The sequence below is a fragment of the Acinonyx jubatus genome, chromosome D1 (genome assembly GCF_027475565.1).
Source record: "Acinonyx jubatus isolate Ajub_Pintada_27869175 chromosome D1, VMU_Ajub_asm_v1.0, whole genome shotgun sequence".
Taxonomy (NCBI): Eukaryota; Metazoa; Chordata; class Mammalia; order Carnivora; family Felidae; genus Acinonyx; species Acinonyx jubatus.
In genome coordinates, this window is record NC_069390.1 from 37,300,376 (window position 1) to 37,321,019 (window position 20,644).

At 38.4% G+C, this 20,644-nt stretch overlaps 1 protein-coding gene across 1 annotated transcript; it reads left to right on the top strand.

Annotated features, from left to right (window-relative positions):
* Nucleotides 1–1,452: 1,452 nt before the first annotated feature.
* Nucleotides 1,453–12,182, top strand: LOC128311809 (cofilin-1-like). Its single transcript, XM_053203378.1, has one exon. The coding sequence runs from the start codon at nucleotides 10,239–10,241 to the stop codon at nucleotides 10,722–10,724; it is 486 nt and encodes a 161-aa protein (XP_053059353.1). The 5' UTR covers nucleotides 1,453–10,238; the 3' UTR covers nucleotides 10,725–12,182.
* Nucleotides 12,183–20,644: the final 8,462 nt, after the last annotated feature.

The following is a 20,644-nucleotide window of genomic DNA, read 5'->3' on the forward strand; positions in this document are numbered from 1 at the left end:
CTGAAGAACAGTGGCTTCCTAAATAGACTCAGAGATTATGATTAGGGGCTTTTCAGTCTTTTAAGGGCTAGCCTTGAAGCAAAACCAAATTAAATGATAGATGTGTGTTTCCTGCACACAGATGACATTTATTCCCCTGACTCTTTGGTATTGTCTTAAAGGTCCTATTAGTTTTTGTTTTTATTACTGAGTTTTAAATGGTAACGTTTCAGATGACATTTTCCTATCAGAAAGTTTGTTGCCATTAGCAAGTATAACTAGTCACTCAGTGTTTCCCAAGTTATCCACATGTTTTCCCACATTATTTATATTTTATCAATAATTAATGAAGCGGTCTTAATGAAATAGCTTTATCTCCTATTAAATAAGACTTGAAAAAATTTAATGTTTTTTTTTTTAATTTTTGAGAGAGAGAGAGAGATACAGCGAGAATGGAGGGAGGGGTAGAGAAAGAGAGGGAGATACAGAATGTGAACCAGGCTCCAGGCTCTGAGCTGTCAGCACAGAACCTGATGCCCCAGGGCTCAAACTCACAACTGTGAGATCAAAACCTGAGCCGTAGTCAGACGCTTAACCGACTGAGCCACCCAGGTGCCCCTGTTTCCCACTAAATAAGACTTTTAATTGAGCTGTGATAAATGTATCCTCCAGGTTTCCCTTTTATTTACTCACATTTCTTTGTAACCTCCGTTTAATGGATGGTCACCAGGAACCCAAAGGATCTGAATCATTCACTAGAGGTATTGGGGTAGGAAAATAAAAGTAGAAAAGATCTTAAGTTATTTTTTCCTTGACAGAAAAGAATGTACCACTGAGAACAAATTGGATGGAAAAGACAGATTCTAAAACCATCCCTACTTCTATACCTGGACTAATCTGTGTGTTGTGTCAACTGTGACAGTTGGTTTTTGTTTTTTTTTTTTTTTTTGGAACGCAAGTGTGCGATTTAAGCTTTGATTGCTCAGGCATCCACTTCAAAGACGGCTATCTCAGATAAACACTTGGACAGCTACAAAACCAGAAGAGCATGCTGCCTGCCCTTCCACGCCAGGCTCTTGTGCTTTAGAGATCTTGCTGATTTTGAAATCTGACCTTTGAACTGCTGGTGGTAGGGTTTTTTTTTTTTTTTTTCCTCCCTCTTCCCGAGCTTTTAATTCCCGCTCTTCTGTTTTAAATTCACAAATAAAGACAGAGCCCATGAGCACCCTTGACTCTGATGAAAGCAGACCCCAGACTCTACCCCGCTCCCCGCGTTTGCCCTCAACTGTGACTTCTGCGCTCCAGGACTTGTAAGTAATCAAGCCTCCTCCCCCCCGACACGCCAATTTCCTAATGGTTATCGCTGAGGACATCTTGCAGTCATACTGAGAACCACGAAGACTAGTCCAGCCACAGTACTGGTTAGTGAGGGGCTGAGAGCGGCACACAACATTGTCCCACTGGTGAGTAAAGTTCTTTTCCTCCCCTGTAGATAATCTTTATTCACGTCACTCTCTACATCTGGATTATCCAATTCTTAATAATTGTTCGGCACTGAGTTCAGTTCCTCATGCCATTATGAAACATTTCATGTTCATTACAATCCATGATTTATCAAACACCAGTGGGCAAGCCATTACATTATATTTATTTGACAATTCTATATGAGAAATGTTAGAATAAAGGATTGGAAAATAGTGCTACAAAAATGAAGAGCTTTTTCTTTCCTTCTGCTTATCATTTTTGCCACTTAAATATGTTGCTTGTTGCATTTTTTGTTGTTGTAAAATTTAACTTTTGTAAAATTGAGTCTGTTTTCATGACAGAAAAAAATGTAGAAGGGATAGTAACAGAGGGAGTGATGGAAAGCATGTGTGTAGGTCGATTATTGGTTAAGAAATGCAGTTAGGGGCACCTGGGTGGCTCAGGGGATTAAGCGTCTGACTTAATTTCAGTTGAGGTCATGATCTCAGGGTTGTGGGATCCGTTCAGGGCATGAAGCCTGCTTGAGATTCTCTCTCCCTCTGCCACGTACCTGCTTGCACGGCATGCAGGAGCTCTCCCTCTCTCTTTCTAAAACTAACTATTCGTTTATAAACAAATAAATGCAGTTAATCTGCTAGTCTGCCTGGGATTTAAGGACTAAGACACTGGATGGCTTCTGTGTGTGTGTACATGTGTTTCCTTTTCCTTTTTCTTTTTGAAAAAGATGAAATCTAGTTCTTGGTTAGGAAGAGTTGAATGTTAAGAACTGTGGGCCCACCCACCACCTGCACACCTGCACACCTGCATTCTTCTCATGATTCCCCCCCACATGCATATTGAGTGACAAAGAATCATCATATGGGTTTAGGCCTTATAATGTGAAGTAAATAAATCCCATATGGTCCCTGACATCTCTTTCTAATTAATTGTATTAGCTAAATCTTTCTGTTTCACGTGTTCATTTGGCTCCCTTAAGAAAAAGGGAGCCAAAGCCATGTATCATGACCTTTGGAAAGACCCACAAAACAGGATCAGAATGATTGCCCTGAGCCTCCAAACAAAGAGGTAACTTTCTGTAGTTTCTTTCTTCAATACCTTCTTCTTTCCCAAAAGCAAATTAGTAGCTGATAAAATATGCTATCATAAATGGGAACCTTTATGGTAATGGGGCTGCTAAGGAACAATTTGCTAGGATGGAAAGTCAAGAACTCCTTATTCAGAGATCACTTATAGTTATGCTATTAAAACTGGGTGACTCAGTCAGTTACGCATCCAACTGGATTTGGGTTCAGGTCATCATCTCACGGTTTGAGAGTTCGAGCCCCTTGTGGGGCTCCACGCTGACAGTGCAGAGCCTACTTGGGATTCTCTCTCTCTCCCTCTCTCTCTCTCTGCCCCACCCCTGTTCATGCTTCCTCTCTTTCTCTCTCCCAAAATAAATAAATAAAAACTTAAAATAAATAAAATAAAACTGTTTGAGGAAGGTACGAACTCCTGAGTTCTAAAGGGCCATGGTGAAATGGTTTTCATTGGTGGTCAAAGAAGTACAGGTGGGAAGAGTCCTCTTAGGACTCTGGATTTCAACAGATCAGCTATGGTACATAGATGTCAGACAAATTTTTCAGTATTGGGCCAGCTGTCAAATTTTATATGATGTGTTTAATTTGTGTTAGAAGCAACGGAGGATGTGTATTCCTACTTGGCATACAGTAGATGGAGATTTGAGCTGAAGGCTTTGTGCAAGGTTGTACATAGGTGCGTCCCATTTGCTGTAAGGCAAAAAAGGGTAGTATGGCATGGAAATGGCATATTTACAGGAACACAAGGGATCTCTGTTAAGTGAAAGGAGTAACGTAGTCAAGTGTTCTATTCAGTAATGAAAGGGCACTGAAAAGGGGCTGAAGAAATAGTAGATACCTGTGAACAAAATATAATCTTCAAGTTAGGTTGCAAATTCTAGAACTTAGTGTGTGTTTAAGAATATAGAAGACTGAGCATCACCATCTTAATGTTCTTGGAGAGATTTTGTGGGATAGAGAAGATAGCTCTGGGAAGGACTGTTGGACACCTAAGACTAAGATGATGAGTTATGTTCCTTTGAGGCCTCTTATGGTTGTTCCAGTCCATGGTCACCAGAGCTCTTGCCAATGAATGATGTTGGTCATAAGAAAGCCAGCTGAGTAGGGTATAGCTTGGTGCAAACTCACAGTGCTTATGCATTGGGGATCTAAGTATGGGGACATAAAACAGTATAACTTTATTTTAGTGTTCTGGGGAGAACACAGACAAATACTAGGTGCCCTGCTATGCATACTATACCAGGAGGTAAGTCCATGACTCTATGGAATTACGTAGAGGGGTGCCTGACATACTAGTGGCATGGTGGGTGCCAGAGAAGGCTGCCCAGAGGAGAGGAATTTAAAAGGAAACCAAGGAGAAGAAATTAGCAGGGAAGAATCAAAGGTTTGATTACAGTGTGGAAAATGCCTTGCTGAGGAATGGAATATTTCAGACAGGAGGAAAATTAAAATATATACCATATTAATGAATGACAGTTTCATCACCCTCTCCAGAGGACAATTTATTTTTTATTATTTTACTTTATTTTTAAGTAACCTCTACACTCAATGTGAGGCTCAAAACCACAACCCTGGGATCAAAAGCCACACGCTCTACCAACCAAGCCAGCCAGGCACCCCATCATCACATTTTTTTAATGTTTACAGTATGACTAGGTTCATAGTTTGGTTTATGTTATGTGTAATTAAGACCAATTTACTTATTTTCTCTCTTGATTGGCTAAAAAATGTTATTCTTTAAAAAAATTTTTTTAAATGTTTATTTATTATTGAGAGACAGAGACAGAGCATGAGCATGGGAGGGGCAAAGAGAGAGGGAGACACAGAATCTGAAGCAGGCTCCAGGCTCTGAGCTGTCAGCACAGAGCTGGACGTGGGGCTCGAACTCACAAACAGCGACATCATGACCTGAGCTGAAGTTGGACGCTTAACTGACTGAGCCATCTAGGCTACCCCCAAAATGTTATTCTTCTAATTATCCTTGGATAATTTCTTTTAACTTGGCTTTGTAGAAGTAAAAAGGAGTGAAGGTGTTGGTAGACCAGGGAGTTTTGCCCTGATGAAATGATCCAATGATCAAAAACACCTGAGGATCAAAATCAGCAAAATCAAAAGATATGCTGTCTTAAAAGATTGGGTACATTTGGTTCTTTGGGGATGGTGTGAAATAAGCCCTGGAGTCAGGGAATCAGGGTTCAAATCCCAGATAATCTCCATGATTTTGGAAAAATATATGATCTCTGTATGTATCACTTTATTTTATCTTATCTCATTTTGTTTGGAAAATGCGGGGAGCTAGACTTGATGATTGATCGTATACCTTTCAGTTTTTTATCTAATTTTCTATTTAATTCAATTGTCTTGTGATGACAGCATCTAGCAACATTAAAAAAAAAAAAGATCTGTCTTCCTTTAAGTGTGGGCTAAAGATAGAAAGGTAGCTATAACGTGATGGTTTATTGTCTGGGTTTTGAAAATGAACTGAGTTCAGACCTTAGCTCTGTAACTTAATAGCTTTGAGAACCTATTATTTACCTATTTATTACCCTTATTAGTAAAGTGGCTATAATGGAAATACCTTATGTCATGGGGCTGTTGTGAGGAATACAGGTCTTAATACATGGAAAGCTTTGGCATCGGTATCTAGCATATAGTAAATTCTCATAAATGTTCTTACAAGTATTCACTATCTTATTTGGGATGTTTAATAAATATTTCAGACTGAGATTAAAAGGCCATTTTGATAAAAATGACAAAAGTGCTAAAAATGGAAAGTGATGAGTTGGACACCTTTTAACAGCCACTTTGGTTTTTAGCCAACGTTCACCAGTGAATAGAAGAAAAGACACAGTCTGTCTTCCAACATATGGGAAACAGTTTTGGAAAAGGTGTGGAACAAAACTATAATAAATGAGGAAATAAGGCTGGAAAGTCAGTGATCAGAACATCCTAGATGGAGGGCAGAAAGTCCTTGGAATTTGAGGTGAAGCATGAAATGACTAATGACAGAAGGATGCTCATGCAGCATGTAAGAGTCAAGGGTCAACTCCTCTTTCTCTGCTTCTACATAATATTATTTAATATTAACAGTAATCTCCTTAAAGCCTGGTTTGGTTTTCCCAAGAGAGTCTAACACAATCTGGATTATTGTACATTAGGAAGTGGGTGGATGTATAGCTTGCTTGTTTGTTTTGGGGGTGCTCGGGGCTGGAAAATCAAGATCTTTGCTCATGATCAGTGTGCCACCGTGAGCAGGTCTGTGGGCCAAGTGAAGTCAAGTGTGTTGCCAAAGTGGAAAACCAGGACTGTAATAACAGAATGGCTGAGATCATGGCTGGAAACAGGTTGCCAAGAAAAACAAGCAAGCAACAAGGAGGAGGAGCAACAAGGTTGGATCCAGGAGGTGGGGGACTTAGGGCAGACAAATATAATTAAGCACGGTGATTAAGAATAGGGCTCTGTTATTTCTCTGCCTGGGATTCCAATTTGTAATCTCACGAGTGTGAGGCATTTGTGTGAGCTGGGACCTTGTTAAGCCTAGTTTTTCAAAAGTGATAGTGCTGGCTGACTCATAATCCTTGCCACTCAAGGGATGTTGGCACTGAAGAAATGCCAGCTCTTCCCCTCCCCCATTCCCTTTGCCTCACCCCTCTGGTGAGCGAAGGCTGAGCATATATAGGGATTGGAAAGCATGACACAGAACATGTAATGTGGATTGTCACTCCTTTGCTTTATTTGGAAGAACAGAATAGGACCTGAAACATGGCGGTGGGTAGGCATATACTGAGAAGGGCATTTGGAAAACATGCTTGGTGAAAAGTCTGCAACATCGCATTCTTTTGTGATAATCCAGGAAAAGGAATAGACGTGAACCTTGTCCTTCTGTGGAGAAGAAAGGAGTCTGGGGATAATTCCCTAGGCGGTAGGCAGTAGGGAGCTTTTGGGGGCAATTTAGGGTAGTTACTCAATGAAGCCAAGCTACAGTTCAAGGATATATGTGGCCTATGCTTGGATGAGCTAAAAGACAATCTGCTGTAAACGTCTGTTGTAAATATCTGTTTGATGGGAAGAAAGAGGGTGAAGTAGGGTAATGGTAGTGCAGACGGAAAGAATGGAGGAAGACAAGATGTAGTGGTTTGAGGGGCGCCTGGGTGGCTCAGTCGATTAAGCGCCCAACTTCGGCTCAGGTCATGATCTCGTGGTCCATGAGTTCGAGCCCCGCATCGGGCTCCGTGCTGACAGCTCAGAGGCTGGAGCCTGTTTCGGATTCTGTGTCTCCTTCTCTCTCTGACCCTCCCCGGTTCATGCTCTGTCTCTCTCTGTCTCAAAAATAAATAAATGTCAAAAAAATTTAAGAAAAAGAAAGATGTAGTGGTTTGAAGGTTGGACAAATGGTGTTTATATATGAGCTTCTGTCTAACTTAGTTCTTCGTGAGAAGGAACTTGTTGGTTAGGTGTCTCAGCAAAATTGAGGAAGGTTAATTTGTCCTTCTAACTGTTCTATCTAGGGTCTCTGTCTTACCATCCCATTTTTCCTTTTTCTTTCAAAGTTTTCCCTATGAGAAAGAATGAACAGATTCACACAAATTGGTAAAGGCATAATTTGTTAATAAGGCATAGTATATTCATTAAAGCTTTCTTTGGGGCCCTTGGCTGGCTCAGTAGGTAGAGCAAGCGACTCTTAAGCTCAAGCCCCATGTTGGGCATGGATCCTAGTTAAAATTAAAGAAAAGAAAAAAGCTTATTTTGCTACAAAAGGCACTGCATCTAAAATGCTTAGCACAATGTCTGGCTCATGGTAAACCTCCAGTATATTAGCTATTACTACTAGTAATAGTTAGAACAGCAATAATGGTCCTTATAGTCTAATCATTATTATTGCCTTTTATGTGAAAATGATTTTAGCCTGGCAGGAGAAGTGATTATTCTCCAAGCTAGCATCATTCTAGGGAGCTCTGATAGATAGCTAATTAATGGCAGAGGCAACCATTAAAATGATAGATATAAAGACAAGGTACCACCAGGTCTAAGAGAATATACTTTTTAAAGATCTATCTTCTGATATCATTTTAAGAAGCCAAAAATTCATGAGAAGAAAAGTTAGGCTGAATTATGATATAATTCTCATTGTAGCTGTGTTATGGTGGTCTAATTTATTTTCCTCTTTTCTTGATGTCTAAATTTTTCTGATTTTTTTTTTTTTGTAATTGAGTCATAAGTTGGATTCTGCCAGTTACCTTGGATTCTACCCTGATACCTTCAGTAAGTTATTTATCCTTTCTAAACCTGAACTTAATAATTTAAAAATGGAAATAATAATCCTCCCTCATAAAATTGTTTTGAGCAGCGGGTAAAGGAATGCCTATCAAGACCTTGAGCGTAGTAGCTGATACATTATAAGTGCTCAAGGTATTTTGTCACAATAAATCCTTAATGATAGAAGTTAAGACTTATGACATAAAATAACAAACTATACAGTACAATTCAGCTAATTTATTTAATTTGTTCATTAAGGATTTATAAATTTATTAATTTGTTTAACAAGTATATATTAGGCATCTACTATGTGGGTTAGCATTGTTTTAGGTGCTGGGAACACAGAAGCGTCAAAAGCAGACAAAAACCCTCACCCTCATGATACTTAAAGTCCTAATAAATTTATTTTGTTGTAAGTACAAGAAGGTGGAAATAAACAAACACGAAGTGTACAAAACCAAGCCAGCGTGTGCTTCCATGGGAAATATATCTAGGTCTGAGGAGTTTCCTCAGATCTCATGATTTAGGTGTCCGCTTTAGCTGGTCAGCAGAGGATGATGTATGATATACAGGCTGGGACGTTTTAAAACATGTGTCTGGGATGCTGACATATATCAACTGGGCTGAAAGTCCTTTAAAGATACTGAATGCTCCATGAATGAAATGGTTTCTAGGTAATTTAAAATCTTTGTGACTCTCTTTCTAAAATTCTATTTAAGTAATGTGTTATCACTGCAAGGAGAAAAAGGAAAAAAAAAAGACAATCAATGAACAGGAACAAAAGATAATGAATCAAAAGTGGCATGAATGAGTAAAAGGAGCTCAAATTGAATGGAGCAAGACAGCTGCCAAGCCTGAGAAAGGGGGGAGGGGCAGCAAAGATTTACATTTATGAGGATTTTAAAACATGTATCAGAGAAACTAATTAAAACTACACATTTTAATTAGAGTTAATTACATTGGGCAGCTGAATGAAGGACCTGGTGGGGAAAACCCTGCACTCTTTTCTCTCCTATGAAACACACTAAAGGATGATGAAGCAGTGGCAGTTAATCAGGACAAAGCCCTCTCTGAATCTCAGAATTTCAGAACCCAAGGTTTTTAAATCAACTGTCTAACACCTTCATTTGACAGATGGGGACTCCAAGAGCAGGGAAGAACCCAAGGTCACCCACGGTGCCAATCCGGGGAAGGACTTGTGCCCAATTTCCCAAATTAGAACTTTTCCTACCGCACACTATTGCAGCTGAAATGGGTGTGTGCCACTCCAGAAACAAACAGAAGAGATTTTGAAGTCAATGCCATTTAGAAACAAAGTTACCAGGTGTATCTGGAAATAACTGTTTTGACCAGGGACTCCACATAATCAAAATAGCAGTTGGGCATTCCTTGCCCTGGTGTGAACATGAAGTGGTTGCAAAGAAATGAGGGAAGGAGCAATGAAGCTGGCTTTTTTTAAACATTAATTTTTTTTATTTTTAAATCTCTACATCCAACGTGGGGCTCAGACTAACAACCCCAAGATCAGGAGTTGTGTGCTGTACCACCTGAGCTAGCCAGGCGCCTCGTGAAGCTGGCTTTGATTGCAAAAGCTAATGTGAGATCCAGTTTGCTTATATCCCTAAGGTGACCTAAATATTTTCTTCTCTCTGTGCCCTGTGAAGGACCTTTTGTGCTGAATTGCATGACTGTTTAACAAAGTAATTTATTTTCTCTGTTTTGGTGTAAAGAAAAACTAATTATTTTGGCAGTGAAATATCCGTGGAATTCAATGGAAAGAAAGGAAGGTGTTTTTAATAAATGGCATTCAAACTACTAGATGTCCAATGGAAAAAGAAGTGAACATTGATACCTACCTCACAGTGTATATAAAAGTTAATATGAGATAGATCATAGATCTGAATGTGAGGGCTGAGGGAAAACATTGGACTGTGGTTTTGAAACATTGCAGGAAAACTTCGGAGGATGTCTTTGTGACCTTAGTGTAGGTGAAGATATTAAGCATTAAGCAACAACAACAACAACAACAACAAAGAAATGATAAATTGGGCTTTATCAAAGTTAAAAACTACTCATCACAAAGCACCAGTAAAAGAGGGAGCAAATAGATGCGAGATAAATATTCATAATATAATTCATAATACATGTATATTACATAATACATGACAAAGCTCTCATATCCTTAAAAAATATACAATTCTGATGGATCAGTGAGAAAAAGACATCTTCCCTACACCTATAGCTGAGTACTTGAATAGACACTTAAAAAAGAAGATATCCAAATGGCCCATAAGCATGTGAAGAAAATGTTTGATACCATTACTCACAAGAAAGTGCAAATTAAAACCACAATATCGGTTCAGTGGGATCCCAGCAGCAGCTGCAGCGGCTCTTGTCTTTTCTGACTGTCCTTGCTATCTCCCTTTCGCGTCCGGAAACATGGCCCCTGGTGTGGCAGTCTCTGATCGCGTCATCAAAGTCTTTGATGACATGAAGGTTCATCATTCCTCAACACCAGAGGAGGTGAAGAAGCGCAAGAAGGTGGTACTCTTCTGCCTGAGCAAGGACAAGAAGAACATCATCCTGGAGGAGGGCCAGGAGATCCTGGCGAGTGATGTGGGCCAGACCGTAGACGACCCCTATGCCACCTGTGTCAAGTTGCTGCCAGACAAGGACTGCCGCTATGCCCTCTGTGATGCCCCCTACAAGACCAAGGAGAGCAAGAAGGAGGACCTGGTGTTTATCTTCCGGGCACCTGAATGTGCACCCCTTAAGAGCAAAGTGATTTATGCCAGCTCCAAGGACGCCATCAAGAAGAAGCTGACAGGGATCAAGCGTGAATTACAAGCAAACTGCTACGAGGAGGTCAAGGACCAGTGCACCCTGGCCGAGAAACTGGGGGGCAGCGCCTCATCTCCTTTGTGAGCCCCTTCCAGCCCCCTGCCTGGAGCATCTGGCAGCCCCAGACCTGCCCGTGGGGGTTGCAGGCTGCCCCCTTCCTGCCAGACCGTAGGGGCTGGGGGGATCCCAACAGGGGGAGGGCGATCCCTTCACCCCAGTTGCCAAACAGTCACCTCACCCCCTGGACCTTCCTCCTTCCTCCATCCCTGACGGTTCTGGCCTTTCCAAACAGTTCTGATTCCTCTTGGGTTGAAGCCAACCAAGTTCCCCCCAGGCACCCCAGTTTAGGGGGGGCTGTATTTTTTTTTAACGATACCCCATTCCCCACCTGTTCCTCCTTTTTCCTGTGCTGCCAACTTCTAACTGCAATAGTGACTCTGTGCTTGTCAGTTTAGTTCTGTGTATAAATGGAATGTTGTGGAGATGACTCCTTGCACTGCTGGTTCACCTCCCTTTGCCCCTAATCTTCGCCACTCATGGAGGCAGGACCAGTAAGGGACCTTCAATTAAAAAACAAAAACCACATACACACACACACACACACACACACACACACACACACGCACACAGTATCACTGCACTTGAATCAGAATGGCAAAAAATTAAAATTTTTTCAATGTTTATTTATTTTTGAGAGAGAGACAGAGACAGAGCACGAGTGGCAGAGGAGCAGAGAGGGAGACACAGAATCCGAAGCAGGCTCCAGGCTCTGAGCTGTCAGCACAGAACCAGACGTGGGGCTGGAACTCATGAACCATGAGATCCTGACCTGAGCCAAAGTTGGACACTTAACTGACTGAGCCACCCAGGTGCCCCACGAATGGCGAAAAATTAAAAACAAAACAAAAGCAAAAGCTAACGATACCAAATGTTGGGGCAAGTGAAACTCTTACGTATTGCTCTTGAAACTGTACAATAGCTCTAATATTTTGGAAAACTTTCTAATAAAGTTAAATGTGCACTCACCTAATAACCTAGCCATGCCACTCCTAGATAAAAAGTAAAAAGCTGATGTGTTCATAAAAAGACTTGTACAAAATGTACACAGTAGCTTTAATTGTAACAATCCTAAGATGAAAACAACCTACATATTTAGCAACAAGAGAATGCATAGATAATGACAACAGGTTACTGTGAAGTAACAAAAAAGAAAAAACACAATGTGGTCAACTATCAGACATGATTTTGAACAAAATAGGTCATACACAAGAGTCCCTACTGTATGGTTATGTGTTTTGAATTTCAAGAACAGACAAAATTAATCTATGTTGATAGAAATTAGCATAGTGACTACTTCTGGATGATTTAGTAGTAGCCACATTGAGGGGAATAGGCAGGAGGGGACTTTCTAGAAGATGGACATGGTATAGATCTTGATCTGGGTAGTGGTCATGTGGTGTATATAAAGAGCAGCACAAGAGCAGGATGTAGAACAGGTTTTACATTAGACTGTATGTAAATTATACCTCAATTAAAAAAAAATTGTAGGGAAATGATCAAATGGAAAATTTGAAATGGTGTAGCAGACCTCGGTAAACCCCCTCTTTGTAAGCTGCTGATGTGTAGGTGAGGTTTTTTTTTGTTTTTTTTTGTCTATTGGATGAACCTAATTGATAGGAAGAGGGTGACCCAAAAAGGGTCACCTTAGACAAGTTAACCATATATTGTCCAAAAAGCAAGACATTTCTGAGAATGTAAGGATGCTCTAAAACTAATTAGATATTTTAAAACTATTTGTTTATTACCCCTGAATTGTTCTTAATATGCTTAGACTATCTTCAAACTATTTTCAAAAATAAATTAAAAAATAAAAATAACAGATATTCCTAAAAGTTAAAGCAAATAAGTAGATATCGCCCTACCCTTCATTATGTTGGCTGAGCAATAAAAAATAAGATAAGCATAACAATTATTCTTAGTATATTTTCACATACTTTAATCAGTTTCTTGGATGTGCATATCTTTAGGATTGTGTCACTGATATTTTTCTGAAAAATGTATTTTAATATAGTCTTATTAAAGCTTTGATAAAAGCTTTGGGTTAATAAATTTGAAAGTGCTGACATCTTCAATTGACTTTCCTTTGGTGGCTCATGTTTTTAACTGGAAAAAAAATCTCTCCTGTGTACAGAGGTACTGGGTAGGCTCAGAGAAAATGGTTCTAGATGAAGTATATTCTCAATTTAAGTTTTGTTTTGTATTGAAATGTGTAAGTAGTTCCACTCAAATATTTTCACTGTACTGTCTTTGTGTCTTTATTCATATTTCACCTTACATATTTTTACAAGACAAAATCATACAATTAGTTTTCTCTGTTTATGATTGTTTTTTGCAAGTTTCATCAAAATTAGATGTTTAGCACAGAAAGCCTTCTCAGGTTTATTCCAATTTTGCACAGAATATAAATATATTGAATTGAAAATAAGAGCTCCATTAAAAGACTCTTCAAAAGTCAAGCTATATTAAAATGCCCTTATAGAATTTCAGAATACAGAATTATATTTGTACATATCTTTTGATTGCCACTAACCCCACTAGCTGGTGGTCTGATGGATTTTTACACTTTGCATGCTGTGGCGCAGGAAAAGTGACTAATGTGTCCAGTAGCTGAGAGGTATCACAGAATCAAATAATTGTCCACTGGTACCTCAATCCAGAGGAGTTAGCTTTCCCTGGTGTCTTGAGTCTGAGGTTCCTTTGTTTTATGAACAGCTGTCCTTGAAATGGAGTTCCTGAGAAAGATCATGAAACCAGAGAGGGATTATCACTAGTCATATTTCAAATTTATCTTCCTACTATAGTGAGTATTCTGTTAATTGCCCATGTGGCTCATACACTGCCGGGAGAGACCATGGCAGAGATTGGGAGCAGTTAGTGGAGGGGAGTCTGCCAAATCCATTCTAGCATATTCTTATACAGTTATTAATAATGAAACTTCATACAAGATGAGAAACATGAAACAAAAACTAAGCTGGATGGGAAGTCAAACACGTCAATGCAGACTGTTTTAGATATGGTAGGGTGTATGGTCACTGTAGCTTTGGGGCCTAGGTCAAGCTGGGAAGGTCACCACCTTTAGAGTTGCCTGGAAATACACAGAGCCAAGGAGGATAGATTAAAGCATGGCTAAGGGGAAGAATGAATTGAGTATCTTAGGGGGACTAGAACAGGCATCAAGCTGTAGAAGGGCTAGTGAAGCATGATAATAAACATTGTGGTCAGTACCAATTTAGGAAAAGGTTCAGGACACATAGTGAAAAGTATGTGGCAAGGCATATGTGATTGGAAGCTAACTATGTGAACCCTAAGCACGAGGTAGGATATAATAAGTATTAACAATAACAATAACAAAATAACTTATTTATTGGGCCAGTTACTCTACTAGGCATCTAATCAATACAACTATCAGCAAGATTTGCATTAATATCTCCATGACACAGATGAGAAATATGGAAATAAAGGAGAGGTAAGGAATGATTAGGGGAAGAATGCAGGCGTTGAATCCCAGATCTGTTCTGCTCCAAAACACACATGCTTTCTACTATGACACTCTCGTCTCCCTATTTGCTTTACATGGAACTGAACTCTGAAATTTTGCAACCTGAGCTGCCCATCCCACTATTTTTATCCATCCTCTCAAATTTGACCTTTACATTGACTCAGGTTTGGATTCAAAGCAGCTGAGTTACTTGAATATATAGGAGTCATGTTGGCTTACTCTTTTAGAATCCATGTCTGTTTTACACTTAACTCCATTCTGACATACTTGCTGTAATCTCTACTTCCTTGTAGAGTCTGGGATGTAGTTCAGGCCCTTGTTTCACCTGTTTTGGGTCCTGGACCGTGTCGGGCTCCACACTGACAGTGCAGAGCTTGCTTGGGATTCTCTCCCTGCTCCTACACTGCTTGTGTGCTCTCTCTCCCCGCCTCTCAAAATAAATGATAAACATTAAAAAAAAAAAAAAAAGGAAAAAAGAAGAATTCTTAACCTATTCATGGTTTTAGACCTGAATTTAGCTTTGTCCTCTTAAAACATCTGATCTCACTTCATTGCTATGTCTCCTATTTCTTGTTTTATCTTTGTTGGGACTTGGCATTATTTTCCTGGGTTTTCTCTTGACCATATTAGTTTATTTTCTCCTTAAAGCCTCTTTAAATTGGTACCTCCCTATGGGTAGCACATTCACAAAATTTGCTTCAGTGTCCAAGATGCGATAATCCCCGAGTAAATGCAACCTGATTCAAAACGGATAGCTCCAATTGAGAGGCTATGTATAATTGTTTGACAATAACACTAAGAGAATTAAAAATCAAATACTACTGTGGCCTCAAATAGCTTCAACCCAGTGATATCTGCCTGTATCTAATGTCCTGATAAAATTTGCTTATAAAAAGCAAGTAGAGGGTTAAAGCTTGGGCCTTATCTATATCCACATAAAGAAAATTAATGAAACTATAAACTTTTAGGGCCGATGACCTGGCAGACTGCAGATAGAAGTCAGTCTTCTCAAGAAACAAGGGATGATGTTATGAAAAAAACATCTGGTAGAGTCTTTAAAAGTCTGCACACTGTTTAAGGTTCTCATTAACTATAGGACAAGCATGTTCTCTTTCAGAAGTTTAAGCAGGAACAACCACCATGATGGACTTCAGGGGCCTGTGTGGTGGCCTAGCTGAGAGATGGGCAGCAGGAAGAGCCTGAATCTGCCAGTTTGGGGACCTCATGGGCCCTTGCCCTAGGAAGAGATGCAAACTGTCCATGTGAACAATAGCCATCTCTCTGCTTGTAGGGTAAAAGCCACTGCATTTTTATCTCATCACTTGTGATTTTCTCTTTTTACAATGTATTAATCATTTCACTTGTTGCTTACTCTCCTTATCACATAATAATTGTTCAACCTTGGACAAGAGTTGCAATCTCTTTGAGCCTGTATTTGAAGGTATAAAATCAGAGGATTGTATTAATCAGGTTTTCTCGACCTTGGCTTTACTGACATTTGGGGCTGGATAATTCTTTGTTGCGAGGAGGGGGCAGTCCTGTGTGTTGTAGATGTTTAGCAGCATCTTTAGCCTCTACTCACTAGATGCCAGTAGGCTGCCCCCTCCTCAGATATGACAACCAGAAATGTTTCCGGGCACTGCATACATTCCTGAGGTCACAATTGCTGCTGGTTTTGAACCACTGTTCTCAAAGGTCTCTAACTTCCTTTCTACTTTGTATATTCTGTCATATATATTCTATTGCTTGGAAATACATTCTTGCCTTTTCACTAGATAAAATCATGAGGATGAGGGGCACAGTGATCTAAGCTCATAATTAATAATTCATGCTTTTTGGGAATTCTGGCTTTGGGCATTTGTTTCTTCTTCATATAAAGTTTATTTTCTCATTTACAAAGTAGTGTACTGTTGTTCACTATTATATTAAACAACAGAAAAGTATCATGAAGAAAAATGTCAGTCTTATCTAAATAACTAAGGAAAGTCACATCAATATTCTGGCATTTTTTGTAGGATTTTTTGACCTAAATTCTTCAATAAAGATCTACAATCATATTTAGTGGACTTTTGAACCTGTTAGTAAACTTGCCTGAGAAATGGGGAATTTTTGTGCAGTGTCACAGCATTATTCCCATAGAACAGGATAATAATTTCAAATGAGAATTGTTAAAAAATTTGTATTTACTTTGAGGTAGAGAGAGGCAGAGAGGGGGAGAGAAGGAGAACCCAAAGCAGGCTCCATTGTGTCAGTGCCAAGACCAGTGTCCATGACCCGTGAGATCATGACCTGAACCAAAATCTAGAGGTGGATGCTTAACGAATTGAGTTACCCAGGCACCTCTAAAATGAGAATGTTTACTTTTAAGCTTCATTTTAGTGTTATTGTGAAAAGAATTCTAAATACTTCTTGTGGGTTCAGTGCTGTGTTAGGCTTAGTTACTCACTGGCATTGGCACTATGCTGATGATTTATTAGAGTCCCATAGGAACATCTTCCAGGATTTTTTTACTCTGTGAATTTTTTATTGTGGGTTTCCTATTTTGCCTTCCTATTTGCCCGAGTTAAGTGAGTGACACATTCTTAGTTCTTTTATATTTGAGAATGTCTTTTTTTCTGTTATTAATGTGTAAGAGATAAATTGGCTGACTGTAGTCTCTAAAGTTTATATCGTTTCCCTTCTCAAATTCTCTGTAAATTACTTCATTGTTTTCTGACATTAAACATCTTAAGATGGGATCTGAGGAAGGCATAGTTCTTGGTTTTTTGTACATTAACTGTTTTTGTTTTGTTTTGTTTTGTTTTTGTTTTTGTTTTTGGTTTATTTTTTTTGCACAGATACTTGGTGGATTTTTTTCCTTATTCATCTAGTTCAAAGATTTTTCTGGGATATATCTAATGAGGCATTGTGCCTTACTCGTTTTCTTGCAATATATTGAGTTCTCTATACATAGATTTTGCTTTGTTCAGTTGTGAATGGAATTTTAGACTTTTTTTGTGTCATCTTTTTGGATTTCTCTCTTAATAGCATTATTCTAGTGACCTAGCCTATAGGATGGAGGTGGGAGGTGAGGGAAGAATTAGAGTGACCATACATGCGAATTTTTCCAGGTCAGTCCTGGTTTCTGTTGGTTGTCCTGGTGTAAATATTAATTAAAATATTAATAAGCTCTCTCAAAAGTGTCCAGTTTGAACTGTTCATTCCATTGGCTGCTCAACCCAGGATGGTTATTACTCTATAGTCCATGGGTGGTGAAGCTCTGTCCTTCCTGCTCCATTACAGTAACAGGGAAGGAAATGGTCTACCCAGGGCAAAGTGGGGACACGCTGCTGGCATTCTTGGAGGAGAGAAAGCGGATAGCAATCCCTGGCCTTCTTGCATTCTGAGCCATTCTTTCCCCTGGTGAACATGTCTGTGATACATTACCTTCTCTCACATTTAGAGCTATCGTACACAGAATGACTGAAAAGGTAGAAAAAGGCAGAACAGGCAAATAGCAGCTAAATGAAAGTTTGGTATACTTATAAAGTCAGACCAAAAAAAAAAAAAAAACCCAAACCAGACCAAGACAAAAAAAAAAAAAAAAAAAAAACCGGACACAAAAACAAATTACCAAAAAATGCCAAGCATCAGTGAAAGTTACTCTATACTGATAATGATCAAGAGTATCTAAAGCTCCTGAATACCTATGCAGTTAACAATATAATGTCAAAATACACATAGTTCTAATATAGGTAATAATGGGAAGATATAGATAAAATATCCATGGTAGTTGAAAGATTTTAACAACTCCTCAAAAAATGAAACATCGAGATGACAAGATAAAAATTAATCAGCTCAATATAAAATATGCCTATAGAGTTTTACACCAATAAACATAGAATACTCATTCTCTTTAATGCACCTGCCACTGTCAAAAACATTAAATTTACACAGATGTCTTAGATGAGCTGCCCTGGAAACAGCAGCTGAGGTGGAGAGTTGCATGCAGAATGTTTATCGGGATGTACACACTCTAAGGGACTTGCCCGTACACAGGTGACAGTGGCAGATTAGGAAACTGACCCACAGTGAAGTTGCAAGTGAACCTTAACCAAAGGTTACAGAAACTCTGGGTTGGGGAGGACCTTCAGAGATAAGGGGACTCCGTATTCCACTGGCTGCAAGTTGCACCAGGGAAGGGTTATAACCTTGAGAGAGACACTTCCTTGCATCTCAAGGTGACTTCCATTGAGAGACATGCTGGAAGTCATAGGCGGCTGATATTCCCAGCAGCTGGGGAATATGTGAATCAGCCCTGAAGAGCCCAATTTATCAGAGCATCGCGGCTTCCATTATACTAGATCACAAAGAAAGCCTCAGCACATTCAGAAGAATGAGTGTGGTACAGACTGTATTCTCTGGTAACAAGACACGAATGCATTAGAATTAGAAATCAGTAACCAAAAAATAGCTTAAAATCCCATATGCCTTGAAACTTAAAACCAGACAAAACAAACTACGAAATTATCATCTGGTTAGAGAGGAAGCCATGAAGATAAAATGATGAAATACTTAGAATTCAATGGCAATAAAAACACCACATGTGGAAATTTGTGAGATGAATGTGAAGTAGTACTTGATAAAAAAAAAATTTAAAGCTTTGACTATGTTTATGAGGAAACAGCAATGATTTAAAACAAGTGAGCAACAAAAGAAGCTAAAAAAATGGAATAAACACAAAGAATCAGGAAAAAAAGAAATAGTAAAGTTAAGGACAAGAGTAAAAATAAGGAGGGGGATTAAAAGAGGTAAAATTAATAAAACGAAAGCACAGTTTTTGGAAAGGTCTAAAAAGATTGGTAAACCTTTGGTAAGACTGAGGGGGAAAAAGGAGAAGGACAGGAGGAGATTTAAAAAAAAGAATGACAAAAGGGGAGATAATTACATCTATGTGAAGAGATTAATTATTGTAAAAGAATATTACAAAGTATTAGTACATTTGAAAGATGAAATTGACAATGAAAAAATAAAATGGAATAATGGACATAAGAAGAAATAGAAAAGGGAACAGTAACAGTGCAGATGAAATTATAATATCTTTCTCCCCAAAACCACACACAGATGTTATTAGGGAGCTAATATTTATCTAATACAAGTTGTTCTAGAAAATTTTTTTAAAAATAGGAAAATTATCTAATTCATTTTATGAGGCTAATACAGCCTTGATTCTAGAATTGAATAAGGGACAAAATGAGGAAAAGAAGAGAATAATTTCACTCATAAACATATCTGAAAATATCCTAAACAAAATAATGCAAGACCAAACCAAGTAGGCTAAAGTGAATAATATTTATAAAAATAAGTATATGAAGATGGCTCAGCTTAGAAGATCTATCAAGACCAAAACATGGAAAACAAAAACATTAAGTCAATGGAAAAAACAGTAAGAAAAAATCTGAGAAATCTAGGTGGGAAAGAGTTCCTAAACCTAATTTGAAAAATACTAGCCACAGGAGAAAAACCTGTGATGGATTTTATTATAATTTGTCATATCAATATACTTAAGGAGAACAATTCAAATAACCATGCCAGATTCAGAAAAGTATTTGAAAAAGCTGTCCACTTATTTACGATGAAAGAATTCTCAGGAAACTAAGATGCTAAAGATACATATTCCCTTTGAAGTTAAGACAGTGATTCCTCTGTCACTTCAACTGTCTGTCCACATACTGGAGATTCTGACAAACGCACATACTATAATGAAGAAAAATGTATTTAAAAAAATTAGAATTGCCATTATTTGCAGATGATTTAATTTTCCATAGAAAATACAATAAAACCAATAATAATCTGCAAAAACCAATACGAACATTTGGAAAGTTGTGGAATACAATGTGCCACAGAATTAATGCCACTTCTCAATATCAAAAATAGTGAAATAAAATAATAGAGAGAAAGGTATTGTTTGATAAATTAAAAAAATATTGTTTAGGAATTAACCTATTTAGAGATGCATAGAAGCTATAGTGCAGAAAAAAAAAAAGAAAAAAAAAAACCTCTAACAGTGCATAAAAGAACATCTGAAGACCATATTTGTGGCTGGGACAATTTAACAGGTGAAGATATTAATCATCCTTTCATCTTTAAATTCAATTTTGATTCTAATCACATAGAAAATTTTAAGTAATTCAAAATTTAAATGGAAAAGTAAATATTCTCAAATATATCAGGTAATTTTGAAAATAAGACTTACCAGATAGTAAGACAGTACAAAGTCATCATAATTTAAAAACTGAGGTCGTGTTAATGGAACACAGATTTCACTGGAACAGAGCAGAGAGCCCAGAAACAGATCTATGCAGATATAGGAACTTGGTGTATGGTAGGAGTGGCATCAGAAATTGGTGTGGAATAAATTATATTCATTGTATGGATAATTATATAAAATACATACATATATCAA

Coding starts and splice junctions, on each gene's coding strand:
- LOC128311809 (XM_053203378.1), top strand. CDS start 10,239: ATGGCCCCTGGTGTGGCAGTCTCTGATCGCGTCATCAAAGTCTTTGAT.